We start from the raw sequence: 21,249 nt of genomic DNA, 5'->3' as shown, positions 1-21,249 counted from the left end.
GATCAGGAAGATCCCCTGGAGAAGGAGAAGCCCATGGACAGAGGAGCCTGGTGGACTACAGTTCATGGGGTCGCAAAGAGTCGGACATGACTAACACTTTCACTGTCACTTTAGGTACCAAGGTGGTGGTTTTAGTCACTAAGTCGTGTCTGATTCTTGAGACCCCATGATGATCAGTTTACCTCTGTTCTGTTTCAACAGACTTTCTGCTGGAAGCATCTCTGTGGACCTGAACTGCCTGCCATGCTTCCGGCAGATTACTGTATCTGCATGCAGTGTCCCAAAGTCACCTGACAGGGCTTCATCTCAGTCCTTCTTTTTTGGGGCCTCCAACTAAATTGAATAGGCCCTTCTCTCTTTCTGCATCTTTTTTTCCTTACCCTTGAAGCAAAATTCAATTTCTCGGAGAGTTGCCTTCATTATTCGCTAAGCTGGGATAATCCCTGGAAAACACGTGAAGTACGCGGAGTACCCAGCTCCTTGCCTTTCAGTGCTTCTCAAGCAGCCTCAGAAACTCCCATCTCACCTCCACTTCTAATGCTGCCTCCTCCAGCTCCTGGCTTTTCTCCTGCCATACGTCCTAGCCTAGGAGGCAGGTCTGTGGCAAACTGTGATTTTAAGCAGTTGACTTCATCTCTTTGGACCTTAGTTTTAAAGAATGACAATATCAGATCACTGAATGATCTATGCCTCCTGTCAGTTCCCTCTCTCATCTTAGACCTAGCCTTCCAGGTCCCACTCCTGCAGGATCAATATACTGTCCTTCCAGACATTTTCTTTGAATTCTTCCCAAGTGTCTTCTAGAGGCGGGGCCACACCTCCAGAGTATAACTCTCCTGGGGGGAACAGCACACCCTGGATTGGGGGTGAGTGATGCTCTGGAGCCTGATTTTGTGGTGGCCACCACTCACTTCGAAAAAGCTGGTGCTGCTAAGTCACTTCAGTCGTGTCCGACTCCGTGCGACCCCATAGATGTCAGCCCACCAGGCTCCCCCGCCCCTGGGATTCTCCAGGCAAGAACACTGGAGTGGGTTGCCATTTCCTTCTCCAATGCATCAAAGTGAAAAGTGAAAGTGAAGTCACTCAGTCGTGTCCGACTCTTAGTGATCCCTTGGACCACAGCCTACCAGGCTCCTCCATCCATGGGATTTTCCAGGCAAGACTACTGGAGGGGGGTGCCATTGCCTTCTCCAGCCACCCATAACTTGCTTGTCTCAGTGGTACTCCCCTGGTCCAGACACTCTGCTTGTACAAATTCATGCATAAGTAGGAATTTCCCCTCTGTTTAGGTCATGGGTGAGGTGAAGTGGACTTTGAGCCTATTGCACTGTGAACACAAACTAACTGTAAATTTCATGGTGGTGTCTCACATACAGAGGTGTTCATCAAAACCTATGTAGGGCACTCCATCTGACCCTGCTGACCTAAAAAGTGTCTGATGTTTTTTCTTTGCTTAAGCAGGGAGTTACTTTTTTTGGAAAAGAGAAAGTCTGGCCCCTTTCTCCTCTAGTGCCCTGAGTTGGTTGTCACAGCTTCTAGATTGGATTCGAAAAAGAAGTGCGTGCTCTCTGGGTTAAAGATGAAAGCCATTCAGGTAAACTGAAGGCAGTTAGAAAGCAGGCAAATGCAAACACAGTCTCATAATCTCACATCTGCAAATGACTGGAAATCTACCCACAAAGTAGGATGTGACAGCCTGGCTGAGTAATCAAAGCAGGAGTCTGCTCAGTGAGGAAAATCTTTTTTTTTTTTTTTTTAATTTTATTTTATTTTTAAACTTTACATAATTGTATTAGTTTTGCCAAATATCAAAATGAATCTGCCACAGGTATACATGTGTTCCCCATCCTGAACCCTCCTCCCTCCTTCCTCCCCATTCCATCCCTCTGGGTCGTCCCAGTGCACCAGCCCCAAGCATCCAGTATCGTGCATCGAACCTGGACTGGCAACTCGTTTCATACATGATATTTTACATGTTTCAATGCCATTCTCCCAAACAAACAAACAAACACCCCCCCTACCCCCAAACCCCATAACAAACAAAAACCAAAATAAACCTAGAAAACCCAAACAACAACAGTAACCACAAGATTGGATGACGGCTAAGGCTCTCAGGACTCCCCAGAATTACCGCTGGGCAAGCTCATTCAGGCCTAAGTGGTCGTTTTCCACCTGCCTGTAGCTGTTGGAGGCACTCGGGTGGCTTGTTGGGATAAGGATGTTCTGTCGTTGCTGTTTTACCAGCCGCTAATTAATCCCTGTGACCCAGCGCGGGGAGGAGGGTCAGGCACAGGAACCTCCCCTGAAGACTCAGCCGAGACATTAACCAGAGTCCCACTCCCCCTCAAGAGTGGCCTGGGGGAGCTGAGGTGGGACACCGCTGTCTCAGGCCACTTGTCACCCTTGCTGAGCTGGTGATCACTGAGTCTCCTCAGAGAGCCCTGCCCAGGATCCCAACAAGCAGTGAGGAGCAAAGCCACACTGTGGACAAGCACTTAAGCACTCTGGACTTGTTTTTCTCATCGGCAATGTGAGAACCTAGCCAACTCTACCACCCAGGAGGTACCAGAACTGCTAAGCTGAGGTCCAGAATAAAGGATCAGGTGAGGGAGTCATCACTCTAACAGCCACCACTTATCAAGCTCTTATTACACACCGTGCTATGCTCGGTGTGTTATGGACCTCCTTTTGCTTAAGCCTCACGGTTGTCTTGCAAAGAAGAGTCGTGCAAGCCCCTATTACAGAAGAGAAAAAAGAGGAATGATAAAAAAAAGAGTTCAGACTTGTCAAGACTTACACAAAGAGATCATGGAGCTGGTAAGCAGCAGGATTTGAATGCCAATCTTTTTCCTAGTGCTTTTTTCCTTTGCATGGTACCTCTGAGTGGAGAGAAGCTGGTCCCCTAAAAAATTGTTGCCAAATACAAAGAAGGTACACTTTATGGAGGACCAGTCAAGCCTTCAGAGGACTGCAGCACCAGAAGATGGTGTAACTGTCACATCAGGAGAGACCCTGAGTTAGAATTACCCAGCAAAGCTGTTCCTAGATTCCTGTGTGAGATAATAAATGATCATTGTTGTTGTAAGCTGGTACATTTTGGGATAATTAGTTGCCAAGCAATGGATAACCAATACTGCATTTGTTGACCATTCATTCATCTGACAGACATCCATTCATTATTTATTGTGACAAGCCCCATGCCACATGCTTAGGGTGCAGTAGTGAACATGATCAGTAGGGTACCTGCCCTGATGGAAATGATCATTTAGCAGGAGAGATGAACATTAAGCAAACAGACAAACAGGTCAAAGAACATTGAGAGAGAGGAGGCACCTTCTTCAAAATTAAGTTGTTGGGAAAGTTGATGAGGAGACATTAAACCTGAGGAAGATAGAACCAGAAGGTTCTGGCATTTTCCTCTTAATGGCCTCATTTTTGGCTGCCTTGAGTTCTTCTGGAAATGACACAGGGTATTAAAGAAACTAGAAATCAAAATGATGGAGAATTCTTATTTTTCTTAGGGAATGAATCTCCCCTATGGAGAAAGTGGCCTTTTGCTAGGTAAGTGCTTTAAAAAGCCCCCTAGGAAAGCTGGTACAGGTCAAATAGCTCTGCATTAGGAAAGGAATTAGGGAGATTTAAGAAGCAACCAAGGAGAGGGTTGGAGAAGGCTAGAAGCTAAAGAGGGACTTGGGGAGAAAAAATATCTAGTGAGGATTTTTATTCCTTTGTTTCTCATGTAAAGTATGGTAAAATGCTCTTTCTCCCACTGGCCATTCTTGGCCAGTATAATTTCTTGTTTTTGAGGATATGACAAGGAGGACAGAGGAGAATATGCCTGCTTTCAAGAATGGCTTCAGGTGAACCCCAGACTGTTCACATGAGACCAGCCACTTACAGTAACGTTAAACAAATACATAAATGTAGTGGTGTTAACCATAAAAAAAAAAAAAAAAGCTTCAGATCATCATGGCAATGCCCCGTGCTGTGGGGGCTGTGCTCTCGATGCTCATCAGTGGCATCGGTGCCCTGCTGACAACTGTGCAGAGGTTGCTGAAGGCAGGGCCCAGGCAGGTGCTGCAGCAGATGTCAGCCCTGGCGGCACCTGGCGCCATGCCTGGCACTCTGGAGCAGCTCAGAAATGTTGCTGCATGCTTCCTGCACCACCACTTCCTTGTCCTTCAATGCTCCGGGGAGTGGGGCTTACAGGGAAGCGCGGCTTACAGGGAGCAGGGCGTGGGTTGCAGCCCCTTGTTCCTAGATTCAGGAATGGCTCCATTGCACTGGGCCTGGGACAGTGTGAATGACAAGGCAGATCTGACCGCATAGTTGCCACTTTCTTCTGAAGCTTGCCTATCTTCCTGAAACAAACCACCTTGTGGACCCTTGTTTTGTTTCCCCTGGGATAAGTTCTTTCCCGTGGGTGTCTTGGTCTCTTCTATGAAAAGGCCTCCACTTCTCCACTAGCCTTCAGAAAGTGTCTAGACTTTCCTGAATTTGAGAGTGAACATGGCTTAGGTTCAAATAGGAACTTCTGCTACCTGTCATATGCATATGAGGACTGAGACCAGACAGAAGCCCAGCAGGGTCTGATGTTCTAGACCTGCAGTGTCCAACATGGTAGCCTTGAGCAACATTTGGCTATTTAAAGTTAGGTTAATGAGGGACTTCCCTGGTGGTCCAGTGATTAAGAATCCGCCTTGCAATGCAGGGGATGTGGGTTCAATCTCTGGTCTGGAGAACTAAGATCCCACATGCCGTGGAGCAACTAAGCCCATGTGTCACACATATATACACAAGGACACATACAAAAAGTTAACGAAAATTCAATAAAATTTAAAATTTAGTTCCTCAGTGGCATCAGCCACATGTGAAGTGCTTAATAGACCCTTGTGGCTAGTGGCCACCATGTTGGACTGTGTAAATTATATTAGTAGATAGAACCTCCCCAACACCACAGTTTTATTGAACAGCCTTGCGTCTAGAGCCAGAACTCAAAAAATGGATTCTGCTATCAAAGAGCTGGCCATTATGTGTACATAAGAAAACTATTCATTCAAGATAAACAGAAGTCTGTCTCACACATGGGTTAGGCGCAAAAGTCAGCATATAAGGCAAAAATAGCTTCATGTCAAATTTTCCCTTGAAAAGTCCCTTAGGAAGGGGTCACTTGGGACATGAGCTCTCAGTGAATTCAAGACCACAATTTTTCATCCAATGATAGAGCAGATCTTTGTTTCTTTGGCTGAGCACCAGAAAGCCATGATTTGCAGTTAGCAGCAAGCATGAGGAAGATCAAAGATCTCTCTGCACCCTGGTGTGACACTCCAGGGAGCCAGAGAGCTCAACTGTGAGAGACGCAGGAGACAGAAGCACCTGAATCACATGTCCGCTCCTCCAACAGGAGGACAGGTGGAATTGCCCAAAGTGGTCAAGGGTTCTTTTTCTCTATGCGGTGTTTTTTGTTTTGTTTTGTGTTTTGGTGCCGAATGTGTGGAGGTGAAGTTGAATACATGAAATGCATTTACAATACAATTTCCCCACACATATTCCATGAGGATGTCATTTTTTTTTTCTTTTTTTTTGTATTGCTGTAGGGCATATGGGATCTTAGTTCCCCGGCCAGGGATGGAACCCATCATGCCCTTTGCAATGGGAGTGTGGAGTTTGAACCCCTGGGCTACCAGGGAAGTCCGGGCCATCCTTTCTTTGCTGGGGGCATCATTAGAGAAAGGGTCTGCGCTCCACCAGAGACTCATGTGTTTTGTAATTAAAGAATACCAGGTTTCTCCTTGAACTCCTCCTTTGGGAGGCCAGAATCTCAACTACAACACTGAGTCCCAGAAAACACAACACTAGCCCCTCAGATCAAACCTGAAGTTGGTCTGTATACTGGGGTGTTTGGGTGTTGCACAGAGAGGAAGGGGCCTTCAGGCCATTGGAAGCCCAGCTAAGGTCCTTTAGACCCAGATGCCCTCCTGGTTCACCCCAGTGGACAGGTTGTGTTCCTGGGAACTCTTGTCATATGCACTTCTCTGCCCATTCAGTCTGGCTCTATATATTGACAGTCATCCTTGTGTTTTATTTCATAGGTACCTGACCTGTCTTTTAATAAGATCATAAATTCTTCAAGGGCAGATGGCATAGGTCTTCAAGGGCATAGGTCTTTTATGTTTTTATAACCCACACTGTCTAACACGGTGCCTTCATATAAAAGTGCTCTGTTTCTACGTAGCTTCATCAGTTATGAGTGATTCTTTCAGGATATGAACTAACTCTACACACATGCTGTAAGAGCACCAACTATATGAAAAGGCCAGGATTTGCCCTTTCAACTTAGCAAGCTGAATTTTTAAAATCATTTACTTAATTTTGAAGTTGAGGATTGCAAGGGGATTCCCAAGTCAGGAATTTACATTTGTAAAAGCAGAGATAATGTTAGTTGCCTTAAAAACCTCAAACTATGAGGTAATCCCAATATTTGATGTTAATCAAAGCCTTTCCAAAAAAAACCAGCATCTATTTCTAACTTCCTCAAAGAGACTGTGATCTTGTGTCTGTACATATGTGTGTGTGTGTTTTTTTTTAATGAGGGATAAATGAATGGTTAATTAGACTCTTAAAATAACAGACCACAGGACTCTAGGAAGACTCTCACTTAAAAAAATTATTTGTCATATCTTATTATGTTGTATATTTCTTCCTTGTTCACCTTTCACAGCATTAAAATAATTTTATGGTGGACTAAAGGTGATTTTTATTGCATTAAGAAAAACCTATGCTTTCTAATGTTGGAACAGCTGTAATAATTCAAAGTAAAAAAAAAAAAATCCCAGAGTACATTTTACAAACATCATTCTATACATTGCCTAATACACTGCTAATTTTGGCTAGATTTTAAATAAAACAGGCTTCAATGAAATGATATGAAAAGCATGTTCCAGTGGATTAGACACAGTTTGAAGGATTAACACTTTTAGTACTGTTTCTTACAGAATCATGCAGGATAATTACAGAGATTGGTATCATGATTATTTTAACTCTGGCCTTATCAGCTGTAAGGAATGCTTACACCGCTGTCACTGCTGGCTCTCAAAACACACTGCCACAAGTGCCATTATTTCCATTGCATGGGAGGCAAATTAAGACTGGAGATTTGAAGTGCCCGTCTGAACACACACAATATATCCCTGAGGTCCAGATGGCTCTTCCTTCTCACCCTCATCACAGCCTCACTGCTTCTCTTCTTCCTGTTCCCAGACTAACTGTTCAGGTAAGCTTTGATTATTTGCATCTGTCTTTTCAGAATTAATGACAGAATACTGACAGAAAGGGAGGTACTGGAGTCAATGGTAAATGTTTCTTATTGTTCTTACTCATGAAAGCTTGGAAGACCCATCATCCCCAAGGTCTGTGGCTGGCTTGCCACTGCCAGAGTCTATTATTTAGAACTGTCTGTGTTGTCCTCTCAAACAACAAAGCCTGCTTCCCTTCTGTGTTTGCTCACCTCGTCACCATCTTTCCCTGGGAGATGGAAGGGTGTATCAAAGCAAGAGAAAGCGTCAGTGGCTATTTCTTCCCCTTCTCTCTCTAGGTTGAGTAGTGTTTCGGCACCTTGTATATACCTAAGTAAATTCATGATGAAATATATGCTTTCCAAAGCAGTTCTTTGCCTTTTGCAAGAGACTTAAAAAAAAAAAATCATTGTGAAATTAACACAGTGATCAGGAAACAAGTTAGGCGTGCATTACTGGGTACAAACTCAGCTGCTCTTTGTGAAAGGGAGACTTGAAATTTATTTCCAAAATGCTGTGAAGAGCTCAGCTGGGCCATTACCACTTGCCCTCTACCCTCTTTACAAGTTACAAGCCACCTTGTATATTTACGTTGTAGAAAAATTGGGCCCCACCCTGGCAATTCTGCAAATGAATAATTAATTGATATATTTACCAAGAAATGAGGTAAGCTTCCCGTAGAACCTTAATCTTTCTCAGAGCACCTGCTACTTAAAACAGGGGTCAGGGTCCTTTGGTGGCTCAGATATTAAAGAGTCTGCCTGCAATGCAGGAGACCCAGGTTTGATCCCTGGGTCTGGAAGATCCCCTGCAGAAGGGAATGACTAACCACTCCACTATTCTTGCCTGGAAAATTCCATGGACAGAGGAGACTGGCGGGCTCCATGGAGTCACAAAGAGTCTGACACGACTGAGAGACTAACACACACTGAGGGTTCTAGTGAGGTCGTACAGCCACCCCAATAAGGAGGGTTCTTACCCAACTCGGTTGAAAGACACTTCCTTTCCCTGCAGTGTTTATAGTGAGGGAGGGGTGGGAGTGAGGAATGTTAAACCTGCGGAGGGGCGGGTGGTGGTGGGGGGAAGACATAGTTGTAAAGTTACAATTAAAGTTGTGCGGTGGTTTTTTGGCAGAGCAGGATGCCCCAGTGTTGAAGTTTTCACAGAAAGATACCCACCGATCAGAACCCCACAGCCTGGCACAACTCAGCAGCTTGATTCAGTGAATGTTTATGGAAGTCCCAAAGGCAGAGCGGCTTAGTTTGGGATCTGGGACCACTGCCACCATCAAGGATGTTTTTTAAAAATACAAACTCCTGAGACCTACTCCAGACCCATTGAAACATAATTTCCCAGGGTGAGAATGGACTTTTACTCCCTAAGGAGGCTTCTTGGGTGATTCTTCAGCATACTGAAGTTTAAAAGCATCAGGGTCTGTTTTATTCATTGATGGGTCCAAGTATCTAGAACAGCAATTGACAGAGCTCAATAAATACCTGCTGAATGAATAAAGGTCCTTAAGTGTCTGTGGCACTCAGAGACCCACTCCAGCTATAAATATCTTCTGCTACTGCTACTGCTGCTAAGTCGCATCAGTCGTGTCCGACTCTGTGCGACCCCATAGACGGCAGCCCACCAGGCTTCCCCGTCCCTGGGATTCTCCAGGCAAGAACACTGCAGTGGGTTGCCATTTCCTTCTCCAATGCATGAAAGCGAAAAGTGAAACTGAAGTCACTCAGTCGTGTCCGACTCTAGCGACCCCATAGACTGCAGCCTACCAGGCTCCTCCGTCCACGAGATTTTCTAGGCAAAAGTACTGGAGTGGGGTGCCATTGCCTTCTCCGATAAATATCTTATAGACTGTCTAATTCAAAATACAGATATAGATATCTGTATAATTGAGTCATTTTGTTGTACAGCAGTAATTAACATTGTAATTCAACCATACTTCAATTAAAAAATTAACAATAAAATATAATGAAAAGAAAAAAAAAAACAAAAAAACAAAATGCTGTCATAGAACAAGGATACTGTTGTATCCCACGGGGGCAGAGGAAGCTCTCCCATCTCTGCCCAGCAGCCTCAGCAAATTGTTCCCACTTTGACAGGGCTTTCCCTGCCTATGTGTGTGCATGACAAGTCGCTTCAGTAGTGTCCGACTTTTTGCGACCTCATGGACTGTAGCCTGCCAGGCTCCTCTGTCCATGGAATTTTCCTGCCAAGAATATTGGAGTGGGTTGCCATGCCCTCCTCCAAGGGATCTTCCCAACCTAGGGATTGAACTAAAAGTCTTTTTATATTTCCTGCATAGGCAGGCTGGTTCTTTACCACTAGCAACAACTAGGAAGCCCTTCCCTGCCTACTGCAAAAACTGACAAAGACCAGCCTCACAGCTTTGCTTCCTTAAAATAATAATAATAATAATAATAATAAAGGAAGGAATTAGTAAAACCAACTAAGGTATAAGTAGGTACCCTAAATCCAGCATATTGAGTAAATTATCTTTCCTAAACCACCCATAACTAAAGCTAGGCAAACTTCTATAAGCCAGTTTTATTTGTAGTCATAATAGCTAAGGGATCAAGTTTCCTTCTTAATCATTCAAACCACAGGAAAGATTGCATACACAATCTTGCTTTTGTATATCAGTTCAGTTCAGTTTAGTCACTCAGTCGTGTCCGACTCTTTGCGACCCCATGAATCGCAGCACGCCAGGCCTCCCTGTCCATCACCAACTCCCGGAGTTCACTCAGACGTCCATTGAGTCAGTGATGCCATCCAGCCATCTCATCCTCTGTCGTCCCCTTCTCCTCCTGCCCCCAATCCCTCCCAGCATCAGAGTCTTTTCCAATGAGTCAACTCTTCGCATGAGGTGGCCAAAGTACTGGAGTTTCAGCTTTAGCATCACTCCCTCCAAAGAAATCCCAGGGCTGATCTCCTTTAGAATGGACTGGTTGGATCTCCTTGCAGTCCAAGGGACTCTCAAGAGTCTTCTCCAACACCACAGTTCAAAAGCATCAATTCTTTGGCGCTCAGCCTTCTTCACAGTCCAACTCTCACATCCATACATGACCACAGGAAAAACCATAGCCTTGACTAGACAAATGTTTGTTGGCAAAGTAATGTCTCTGCTTTTGAATATGCTATCTAGGTTGGTCATAACTTTCCTTCCAAGGAGTAAGCGTCTTTTAATTTCATGGCTGCAGTCACCATCTGCAGTGATTTCGGAGCCCCCCAAAATAAAGTCTGACACTGTTTCCATTGTTTCCCCATCTATTTCCCATGAAGTGATGGGACCGGATGCCATGATCTTCATTTTCTGAATGTTGAGCTTTAGGCCAACTTTTTCACTCTCCACTTTCACTTTCATCAAGAGGCATTTTAGTTCCTCTTCACTTTCTGCCATAAGGGTGGTGTTATCTGCATATCTGAGGTTATTGATATTTCTCCTGGCAATCTTGATTCCAGCTTGTGTTTCTTCCAGTCCAGCGTTTCTCATGATGTACTCTGCATAGAAGTTAAATAAGCAGGGTGATAATATATAGCCTTGATGTACTCCTTTTCCTATTTGGAACCAGTCTGTTGTTCCATGTCCAGTTCTAACTGTTGCTTCCTGACCTACATACAGATTTCTCAAGAGGCAGGTCAGATGGTCTGGTATTCCCATCTCTTTCAGAATTTTCCACAGTTTATTGTATCCACACAGTCAAAGGCTTTGGCATAGTCAATAAAGCAGAAATAGATGTTTTTCTGGAACTCTCTTGCTTTTTCCATGATCCAGCGGATGTTGGCCATTTGATCTCTGGTTCCTCTGCCTTTTCTAAAACCAGCTTCAACATCAGGAAGTTCACGGTTCACGTATTGCTGAAGCCTGGCTTGGAGAATTTTGAGCATTACTTTACTAGCGTGTGAGATGAGTGCAATTGTGTGGTACTTTGAGCATTCTCTGGCATTGCCTTTCTTTGGGATTGGAATGAAAACTGACCTTTTCCAGTCCTGTGGCCACTGTTGAGTTTTCCAAATTTGCTGGCATAGTGAGTGCAGCACTTTCACAGCATTATCTTTCAAGATTTGAAATAGCTCAACTGGAATTCCATCACCTCCACTAGCTTTGTTCGTAGTGATGCTTTCTAAGGCCCACTTGACTTCACATTCCAGGATGTCTGGCTCTAGGTCAGTGATCACACCGTCGTGATTATCTTCGTTGTGAAGATCTTTTTTTTACAGTTATTCTGTGTATTCTTGCCACCTCTTCTTAATATCTTCTGCTTCTGTTAGGCTTTTGTATATACACTGTGGTAATAAGATTATATTAATAATTTATTAAGAACCCACTACATCCTTAACAGGTGAATGAATCAAGAACCTGGTCCATCCATACAATGGAATACTACTCAGCAATAAAAAGGAAAACCTTAATACACACAATATGAACCTCAAATGCATTATGCAAGAAACCAATCCTAAAGGATTACATGATTCTCTTTATATGACATTCAGGAAAAGGCAAAACTATAGGCAGGTGGAATGGGTCAGTTGTTGCCTGATTAGGCCTGGGAGTGGGGGTCACATTTAACCATAAAGTGGTAGCACAAGGTGGTTTTGGGGTTGATGGAACAATTCTGTATCCTGTTTGAGGTGATTGTTATATGAATCCATTCATGTATTAAAATTCATAAAACTGCACATCAAGAAAAATGTGCAAATTGTATTTTAAAATAACCCATTACACACACAATTCACTAGGTCTCTGAGGCCCTCTCAGACACTTTCCCTTGATTAGTTCATTGATGTCGGTAACACATAAACAAGTGGTCTTGGAGTGAGTGTGTGAGGGCGGGAGGGTTGTGCTACCAGATGGTCCACGCTAAGCACATCACGTCCCGTGTGCTTAGTCCCGTCCAACTCTCTGCAACCCCATGGACTGTAGCCTGCCAGGCTCCTCTGCCCATGGGATTTTTCAAGCAACAATACTGGAGTAGGTTGCCAATTCCTTTTCCAGGGGATCTTCCTGACCCAGGGATTGAATCTGAGTCTCCTGTGTCTCCTGCATTGGCAGGATTCTTTACCACTGAGCTACCCGGGAAGCCCAAGTACATCACACCTGGTACCAAATTTAGCACCTTATAAATTGGAAACCATTTTGTAGAAAATTCCTTTATTATAGTGCAAATAACTTTCAGCAGTGACATCATAACGCTAAAACACATTTAGCAACATTTTACACCACGCAGTAAATAAGAAAGTGTTTCTTTGAAAATATGTCATCATAGGAACATTATTTCTACATTAATAATGTAGCTGTAAAATGCCAAGGGTGTTTCTCTCAAGGCAAAAGGGCTCCCTCCCTCTTTTTGGATATTTTCTTTTTAATACAAATGAAAGGATTTGCCATTTTAACAAATCATCAACAATTCTAAGAATGATCCCTTTGGAGGTTTTGAACTAAGGTTGGCATGATTTGAAATGGGGTTTCAAATTTTTTAAAAAATTAAGACAATTCTGGGATAGCCCAGAAAGTAGAAGTCACTTCTATTAACTTTTAAATAGATACATACATTCACTCCAATTTTGATGCAGAAATGAACAGATTGTCTAAAGCCTGCCTATTATTCCCCCAGAGCCTGATTGTTATTTATGTTCCTTGGTTTTGGTCATATTGCAGAATTAGGGCTCTGGTCAGAAATAACACCTTACACACCCAAATGCTTTCCTGTGAAGCTTAAAATTGCACTTTTCATCCTGAATTCCCACCTTAGACCTCACATGCTGATGAGAAGATATGAACAGTTTCCAGTTTACAGCTAATGATTAATACAGCTGGACTAGCCCCCTGCTAACTTAATTATACCTGAATCAAACCATCACATCATTCAGATAAATTTCAATAAGCTTAACCAAGAGGTTCTCACTGACCCCACAGAACAATGAAGGGTTAACAGTGTATCTTTACACTAAGCTGCCTAAGGGCTTGGCTGCTAACCAGTTAGCTGATAGGTAGAGAGAACAGGGTCAGTTCCAACAGTTACATGCCCAACTCCTCTAGTTTCTGCTGAATTATGCAGTGAGCGGGAATGGATGCCCACTCAAAGAAAAAACTCCTGTTGTGTGTGTGGGGGGGGTCTTCTACCACAACGAGAGCAAAACCCGTACCAATATATTTCAGGGTGCCCTCTAGGTCTCTCTACAAACACCTGACAAAATCTAGTGGCTGCACAAGGTTAGTCACGGGCTTCAAGATACCCGGAGCCGGAGCACAGCCCTCCTGGCTGAATATGGCTGGTTAAGTCAGCTGGGACATAAAGCTTTTCAATGCTCAGCCAGTCTTGTTGGGTAAAGCATCTTCTTACATAACACAATGGAACTGTGCTAAACAGTTTCAAAGCTGAGGAGAATCTAAATATATCACCTATAAAAAAAATTCACAATTTTATTTTGCTTTTTCTTAAACTTTGGTACTGAAACACTGTCTACATTCTTGACACGTGAAAATGATGTGGCCACTTCAGTGCCTCTGCATGTTGTGTAAAAAAACTCAAAAGCAAAGCAGGACAAGGACGTGTCATAACAAGACGCTGTACAAATAAAACCTAAATTATATATAAATACACCCCCACCCCAGCACCCCCTTACCCCCCTAAACTAGCTGACCAGAGCAATGCCAAGGGTCCTTCTCTCCAAGGCCGATGCAGTTTATGGAATCCAGCACCCAGGACTCCAACCATCCCTTGCCTTGCAGTGACGTGTGCATCACTGCAGGCTTTTCCTGGAGACTCCCTGCTGTCTCATCAGTTCCACAAGAACAGGGAAACTCCCAGAGCTTCACTGAAGTGTTCACACTATTGGCTGGACTCAAAGACCTACAGTCCTGGGAGTTAACTTTTCAGATAAACTAACTGGATCATTTCCTAGGTTGGATCTTTTTTTATCATACTATCTTAGCAGAGCCCACACAGTAGGGAAGCATCTTCTACTCTGAAGCTCCAAAGGCATTGCTTAGGGATTGGTGAGGGTCACATAATAAAAGTGATACAATGAGCTAACAGCTTAAGTTGATATAAATTATTTCCAAGTAAGTTATTTGGGGCCATTTGCTTCTGCTTTCCATTGCATTCCCAAATCATTTTCACACTATACCTTTAAAAATGTATATAATAGTCCATTTTTAAAACTATCGATGCAATCACCTCTTAATGTGTTTTCGACTAGCTTAATAACAACTTGATGAGCTATTATGTAGATCCAGTGAAAAGTAGTTAATTAGTCTTAAGGAAGGTAATACTGTGCTAATTTCACAGTATGGAGAAAAAGCAATGTAAGTAGAGTTTTAAATAATCAATAACTTGAAAAGCAGTCTTGCTGAACTGTTGCAAAGTTTTCCCAAAGCACTTACAGCAATTTATATCAAGAGATCCTAAGTTTAGGGGTAGGAGGATAAGACTCAACTCTTTAAGGTAGAAACTCACCTTTCTCATGACTGTAATAGGTAATTTCCCCACTCAGACCTAAGATAATTGTACATTCAAAAGTTCATAACAAGCTGTTCTTGAGACATTAATCATCTCTAACATATACACTGAGTAGAAATAAATAACTACAAGAAAGCTTAAAAAAATCTGAGTTAACATTATGCTGTGCAAAAAGAAAAAAAAAAACACAAAAAAACCCTCGAACAACCTACATTCTATGTTAAATACCCTGACTAAAATGTTGGTTGTGCTACACAATTCCACTTCAGTGCAGAAATGAGTTGATTTCTGTGTACCGTCTTTGTTGTTGTTGTTTTAAGTCTTTAGCACTTTTGTTCTAAATATCACCTTGCTGTGAAAAGATGAATAACTTATTACCAAATCACAAATAGTCACAAATCCATCTCAGTTTAGTCTGAATAAAATCCAGCATAAATGTATTACTTTGTTCTGGGAATAATGGCTCGGTGTCTTAGTTCCGATAGCTTCCTAAGGGCAAACCACCGTTGAAGTCATTTTGGGTTTAAACTGCACAGAAAGAAGAGACAGTGAAGTCTGCCTTTTTGTTTTCTTTTTAAGTCTTTAGACCTTGCCAGGACACTTCTTCCAGATCAACAGTCAGGCAGTTGTGGCACCTGATGCTCTTTGAAACAGACATGGTTTAAACATCAGCCAAGCTTAGTGATCTGGAGGTCTCCGTTGATCTTTATGGTGTCGATTGCAGATAACGTTTGAATGCGGTGGTAAAAATCAAAAAGTTGGTGTCCATCCACAAACACTCTAAAACGTGGGTGCTCACAAAGGATTTCCACCTGGAAAAAAAACAAAATAAAACCCTCAGTTCATAATTTCAATGAACTCTGCTGGGAAAAATGAACAAATACCTCATTTTAGAGAAAGGCAACATCCTCAGTAGTTCTCAAACTCTAGAGTGCACTGGAATCAGACAGAAGGCTATAGAACAGACTGCTGGGCTCCACCTCCCCCCTCAAATTTTCCATTTAGTAAGTCAAGGGTAAGGTCTAAGAATGTGCTTTTCCACCAAGTTCCAAGATGATGCTGGTGTTGCTGGAATGAGGGACACACTTTGGGAGGCACTGCTCTACACTATTCAATGTCCTTGAAGGATGTAAAATTGCCTTACTATTTCTCCCTTCTCATTGCATGCCAGAAAGTGATATAAAGTGGTATAGATTCATCTATATGGTATTTAATGCCTCCATCCTCATCCCCTGAACAATTCTATCCCACCTTCAGAGAAGCCCCTCACAAGGCAGAGCAGGTAACCATTAGGAGCATGTAATAACAGTTTGGACACTCAAACAAGATAAACACTAAGCAGAGAAGGATACACAGTAATTACCATTGGACCAAGGATGTGTAATTAACAAGGCTTTGTTAAGCCAAACAAAAATACTGATTCCATATGGTAAAAGCTTTTTCTCCCTCTTTTTTCTAACTTAAGGAAGTCACCATAGAGTTTAATCACTGGTTTTGCACTATGTATTTATTAAAAGCATTTGTATTCATCATGTAAGGAGAGATTCCATATGTGATATTAGTCACATTTAATGCATATTATTACTAAAATTATATCACCAAGAAGGGCTGATTCCACCTCAATTTTGTTGTTGGGGAGCGTTATTCCACTGGGCAGAAGCTTTGGTTACTCACACTCATGAGCTCTGCATTAAGAGTCACCATTAAGAAACTGTCACAGTTCAGGGGAGCCTCAGGGTCATTATCATTCTAGAGAAGGGTAGGGGTACCTTCCCCAGGCTATGCTAGAAGGGCAATTAGTCTCTCTTCTATCACTGATGTGAATGTCATAGATTCTTCTTTCCCCGCAAGACTGCAAGATGGGAAGAAAAATTATGACTTATTCATAAGGCCTTCGTACATTTCTAGATGAGGAGCAACAGGTTAAGGGTAGTTCTGGTTTGTTAGGTATATATGAAACAGGGAGCTCTTAACCAAGTTGTCATTATTATGATGTATGTTAACAAAGTATAGGGCTTCCCCTGTAGCTTAGCAGTACAGAACTCATCTGCCCATGCAGGAGATGTAAAAGACACGGATTTGATCCCTGGGTGGGGAAGATCCCCTGGAGGAAGGCATGGCAATCCACTCTAGTATTCTCGCCTGGAGAATCCATGGACAGAGGAGCCTGCTGGGCTACAGTCTATAGGGTTGGAAAGAATCAGACAGGACTGAAGCAACTAAGCACAACAAAGTATAACGCAGACATTTCATCACCAGGTCCGACAGGTCAGTAAATTCTTTTCTAACACATTACTGACTTGCATCTTTTACTTGGCAATGTCCTTCATAGAGGAAGGTACAGCTCGTGCTATTTGATGGGAATGGAAATTTGGGCTGTGCTTACTGCCTGACAGATAGTGGGGAGCAAATCTATACTCATTCCAGCCCAAGGGAAGGAATCTATCAGCCACACAGCCTGTGACAATGAAGTAGACTGAGGCCACTTAACCCAGCATTAGTCACTCAGTCATGTCTGACTCTTTATGACCCTATGGACTGTAGCCTGCCAGGTTCCTCTGTCCATGGAATTCTCCAGGCAAGAATGCTGGAGTGGGTTGCCATGCTCTCCTCCAGAGGATCTTCCCCACCTAGGGAACCTGGGTCTTCTGCACTGCAGGCAGAGTCTTTACCATCTGAGCCACCAGGGGAGCAACAGCACTGCTAGTCCTCATTAGCAAAGGGAACAAGAGAAAATAAAATAATAATCGCTCTAGTCTTAAAAAAGGTATAACTGATATGGTCTGGTACTACTTAAAGGTTGAAAAAAATAAAGAAATTCTAGGTATTTATTAATATTTATTAAATAGTTAGCTTAGGACAATTATCTATTAAATGCCTAGTACTATACTGAATACTACACAGAGAAGTATTTATTCTTAACAATCTAGACATGTAAATATGGGCTTATTTACATGTATTGGCTAAACAGAACCAAGAGCTACTGCTGACTTAATTCATATCAGCAAACAGAGCTCTTTTGATCATTTTTCTTTTTTTCACCATCAGGTGACAAATTTCCTGGACATGCAAAAATTCTGGCCGCTTAAAGCACTCTTGGCACATCTTAGATGAGAATATCACCAACCTGCCAATGGCTGGAGCTGAAGCACTCGAGGTACTCACCCTGAATGGCTGGTCTGGGATGAATGGGAAGTAAGGGATCGCTGACTGTTCTTCACCCCTTTCCCCAGATATACAAGAATTTCTGAGTAGCTGTCGGTCTGTGAACACTGCTTTGAGTTCAATTGCCACGTCGGCAGGAGGATCTTCTGAATCACCACAGGTCAAGCTGATTGCAAAGCTTAAAAGAAAATAATCTCATTTATTCACAGTTGAGCAAAATAACACTTAACAAAGACCCAGGCTCCCATTTCCTTCTTCCTCTCTGGATTTGTCAGCTTTTAGCGGGCCACCACTCTCCACAGGGCAGGGGTTGGGGTGTGATAGACCATGGATAAGTAGGATTACAATCAAACTAGTTTATTTTGTTACCCACAGGAGGTGGCCCTGGAGAAAACTTTGATAGAGATGAAAGTAACTAACTGTGGACATTTCAGATACCCCAAACTACCCACACATCTGTGTTTCAACCCATTTCAGAAGACTCAAAAACAGCCAGGGGAAACTGACCAAGGGAAACAATATCTTGTAGTTTGGTTCTCATTTATATTGATAGTTCTTACTCCAAGCACTGTGTTTGAAAAACATAAAAAAAAAAAAAAAAGTCCTTTGGCCTCCCTAAGGGTCAAAGAGAAAATGATGTGGGTCTATATTTATAATCTCTGATATAAATAGCTGTCTAGAGAAATGGCTGCTGAGATTCATACACATTCTTTTCATGGGAACAGAGTACTTTCTTGGCACTTGCAACGAGTAACACTGGCCACAGGGGTTGGAAGAGCAGCAGAAAGCCACAACAAGAGTGAGCAGGACCTCGTAACTGCTGGATAGGTATAAGTGTTGTAGTGAAAAAAGAGGAAAAAGTTGTTTTGTTTTTTCTCTTGCCCTTTTCTGAGCTCTTTTTTTCACTTTAACTGTTCCTGATCTGTAGTAGGTAATCAAGACTAACCTGGTATGCTGATCACATTCTGTCTGGGGCTCACCTTTACAGCACTCTCTTTGCAGACGACCCCTCACAGTTCTTTTCCTTTCTTTTTGCATTACAGAAAGGAGGCCACAGTACAATTCATGCAAGACAATGGACCCAACTATTGGGCTACCTGATGGCTAGTCTATGACTGTTTTTGAAATGATCCAAAAGGAAGAAGAATACAAGACCTTCACACGTTTGTTCCTCATCACTGACCCCCTCATCTATATAATCACCCCCCCCTCCCAATTCCTCATGGGAGAGGCACACAGTTCTTGAGGATCTAGCCTGCTTTCCCCTCCTCTGGCTGAGTAAAGCCACCCTTTTATTTTCTCCAAACTCTGTCTCTGTATTTTTCATTTGGCTTGGGTGGGCAGAGAAAGCCAAGATTTTTGACAGCATCATAGGAGACAAGGAATCTGTCTTACCTTTCTGGGTTGAGGTCTACAATGCCCATTACTAACACCTTCTTGCCTGGTCTCATGCCACCTTTAATGTGCCCACAAAATGGCACGATCTGTAGAGGATGAGAGCAGAAGCAAAGTTCACAGCCTGTTAGAGAAGAGCCAAGCCCTCAGTTCCTTAGGACTTGACCCATTTGAAAATGCAGTTAGAAACAAGAGGGTACAGGCAGACACCGAAGAGGGAACAAAATCATTTACCAGTCGTGGGAAGTACACGTCGGCTTGAACTGGAGAGCCCAAGGAGTTGTTTAAATGCCCATCATCTAGTTTCTAAAAATAGAAGCACACAGATTGGCTTTCCAAAGGCTTTCGGAGGTGGGTGTTAGCGGGAGCGGGGAAGAACCTATACAAATCTGGAGGAATCCAGCAACCCTCCCCACAACATAGGCTCAGTACACCGAATACCCGCAGAAAACCCCGGAACCAAACCCGTCCTTTCTATCAGGTAGCTAAGCCTCTGATGCTCCCCAGACCCTTCAGATCTAGATCAAAATGAAGGTCGAGGCCCACTGGGGAACCAGAGCCCCGCTCCGGAGGAAGGCAGGCTCCTCTCCAACCTGTCGCCAAGGCCTGTCCTCCAGGACGTGGCTGGAGTGCAGCAGCCCGGCTCAACTTCTCCCGCGAGCCCCAGGCTAGGACCCATTTCCAAGGGGGAATCCCCGGGATGTCGTGGAGGGGGGAGCGGACACGGGGCGCGCGCGCCGGACACACTCACACACGCGCACACTCACACCTGGCCGGTGGCTGCACGGCGCGGAGTGGGCTGTAGCTCACCCCCACGCGCAGGCCGCCCCCAACACCTCCACTCAGCCAGCGGTCCTCCCACGGGGCACCCCTCCAGCCCTCCCCCCACTTCGGTCGCGCATAGCCGGCTCCCTCTAACCAGGTACTGGAGCGCCTTCTCCCGCCGGGGGCGCGGGGCTGGGCCTCCGCCAGGCGGGAGCCAGCGGCGGGGCCGTGCGGGCCGCGGGAAGGGGGCGCCTCGCCCGCACTCACCACCACTGCATCGCTGTCGGCCACCGACCCCGCCATCTTCTCGCGCGGCGCGGCGGGGCGCGCGGCTGGCGGCCGGGCGGCGGGGGACGTGGGACGCGAGGCGCGGGCTGGGATCCCGGGGCGGTCCTGCGCCGGGCGGAGGCGCGGGTCCGAGGCTGGCTGGGGCGCGCACACACGCGCGGGTACGCGCGCGCGCACGCCCAGGGGCCCGGCGCCGACCGGGCCAGCGGGACCCGGGGGAGGGGGAAGGGGAGGAGTAGGGGGAGGCGGAGGAGGCGGCGCGGGCCCGGAGGTCGGAGGTAGCCGCCGCGGCCGGGACGGAGCTGCAGAGTCTAAGCTGCTTTCTTCGTCGGGGTGCCGCTGCCGCCGCCCGAGGAAAAAGGTGGCGAAGGCCGCGCCGTGTCGGCCTAGGGCGGCATTTAAAGGCCGCCGGGGCCCGGTTCGGGAACCGGGAACAGGGCGGAGACCCGGCTGGGCTGCCGCGGCTTGCTCAGCTTGCCCTGCCCCTCGGCCATTGGACGGCGGCAGGAGGCTGGGGCGGGAGGGACTGGCCTGCCAGTGTCGGGGCGTGCGAGGGGGCGGGCGCCTGGTCGGTCCTCTCTTGCGGCAGGGTGGGTGGGGCCGGGGGTGAGGAAGTGAGGCCGGGGCCTGCCAGGTGACAGGTGCTTGTGACATCCCCGCCCCTCCCCTCCGGCCACCCCCTTCCTTCTCTGGCTGCGCCTGGGGGCAGGTGGGACAGTGGAGGCCGAGATCCAGGGACGATTGGAGGTGGAGGTGGATTCCAGAGCTCGAGATTTCTTTCAAAGAATTTCAACGAAGTGCGAGAAAAGATTCATTTCGAACCTTCCAGGGTATAAAGATAATGAAAGGCCTCTGGGCTTTCATAAATAAAT

General features: G+C 44.9%; 1 protein-coding gene and 2 long non-coding RNA genes across 3 annotated transcripts in view; 2 read left to right on the top strand and 1 right to left on the bottom strand.

Annotated features, from left to right (window-relative positions):
- LOC129623239 (uncharacterized) overlaps positions 1-19,131 on the top strand; it is a 37,068-nt gene extending 17,937 nt beyond the window's left edge. The window contains exons 3-4 of the long non-coding RNA XR_008700421.1: positions 17,813-17,921; positions 18,973-19,131. This is a non-coding gene — a long non-coding RNA (uncharacterized LOC129623239). The remainder of the gene's footprint in view (positions 1-17,812; positions 17,922-18,972) is intronic.
- LGALSL (galectin like) lies at positions 12,568-20,868 on the bottom strand. The gene is made up of 5 exons (XM_055540460.1): positions 20,357-20,868; positions 19,559-19,630; positions 19,325-19,413; positions 17,930-18,107; positions 12,568-15,576 (listed from the first exon to the last, which is right to left on the bottom strand). Exons 1-5 carry the CDS (start codon positions 20,390-20,392, stop codon positions 15,433-15,435), a joined length of 519 nt encoding a protein of 172 aa, XP_055396435.1. The 5' UTR covers positions 20,393-20,868; the 3' UTR covers positions 12,568-15,432.
- The window catches only part of LOC129623241 (uncharacterized), a 164,091-nt gene continuing 162,379 nt past the window's right edge, over positions 19,538-21,249 (top strand). Inside the window, exon 1 of the long non-coding RNA XR_008700422.1 lies at positions 19,538-20,246. This is a non-coding gene — a long non-coding RNA (uncharacterized LOC129623241). The remainder of the gene's footprint in view (positions 20,247-21,249) is intronic.

The sequence above is a fragment of the Bubalus kerabau genome, chromosome 11 (assembly GCF_029407905.1).
Source record: "Bubalus kerabau isolate K-KA32 ecotype Philippines breed swamp buffalo chromosome 11, PCC_UOA_SB_1v2, whole genome shotgun sequence".
Taxonomy (NCBI): Eukaryota; Metazoa; Chordata; class Mammalia; order Artiodactyla; family Bovidae; genus Bubalus; species Bubalus kerabau.
Note: the sequence above shows the minus strand (reverse complement) of the source record. Positions and strands in the feature narration are given on the sequence as shown.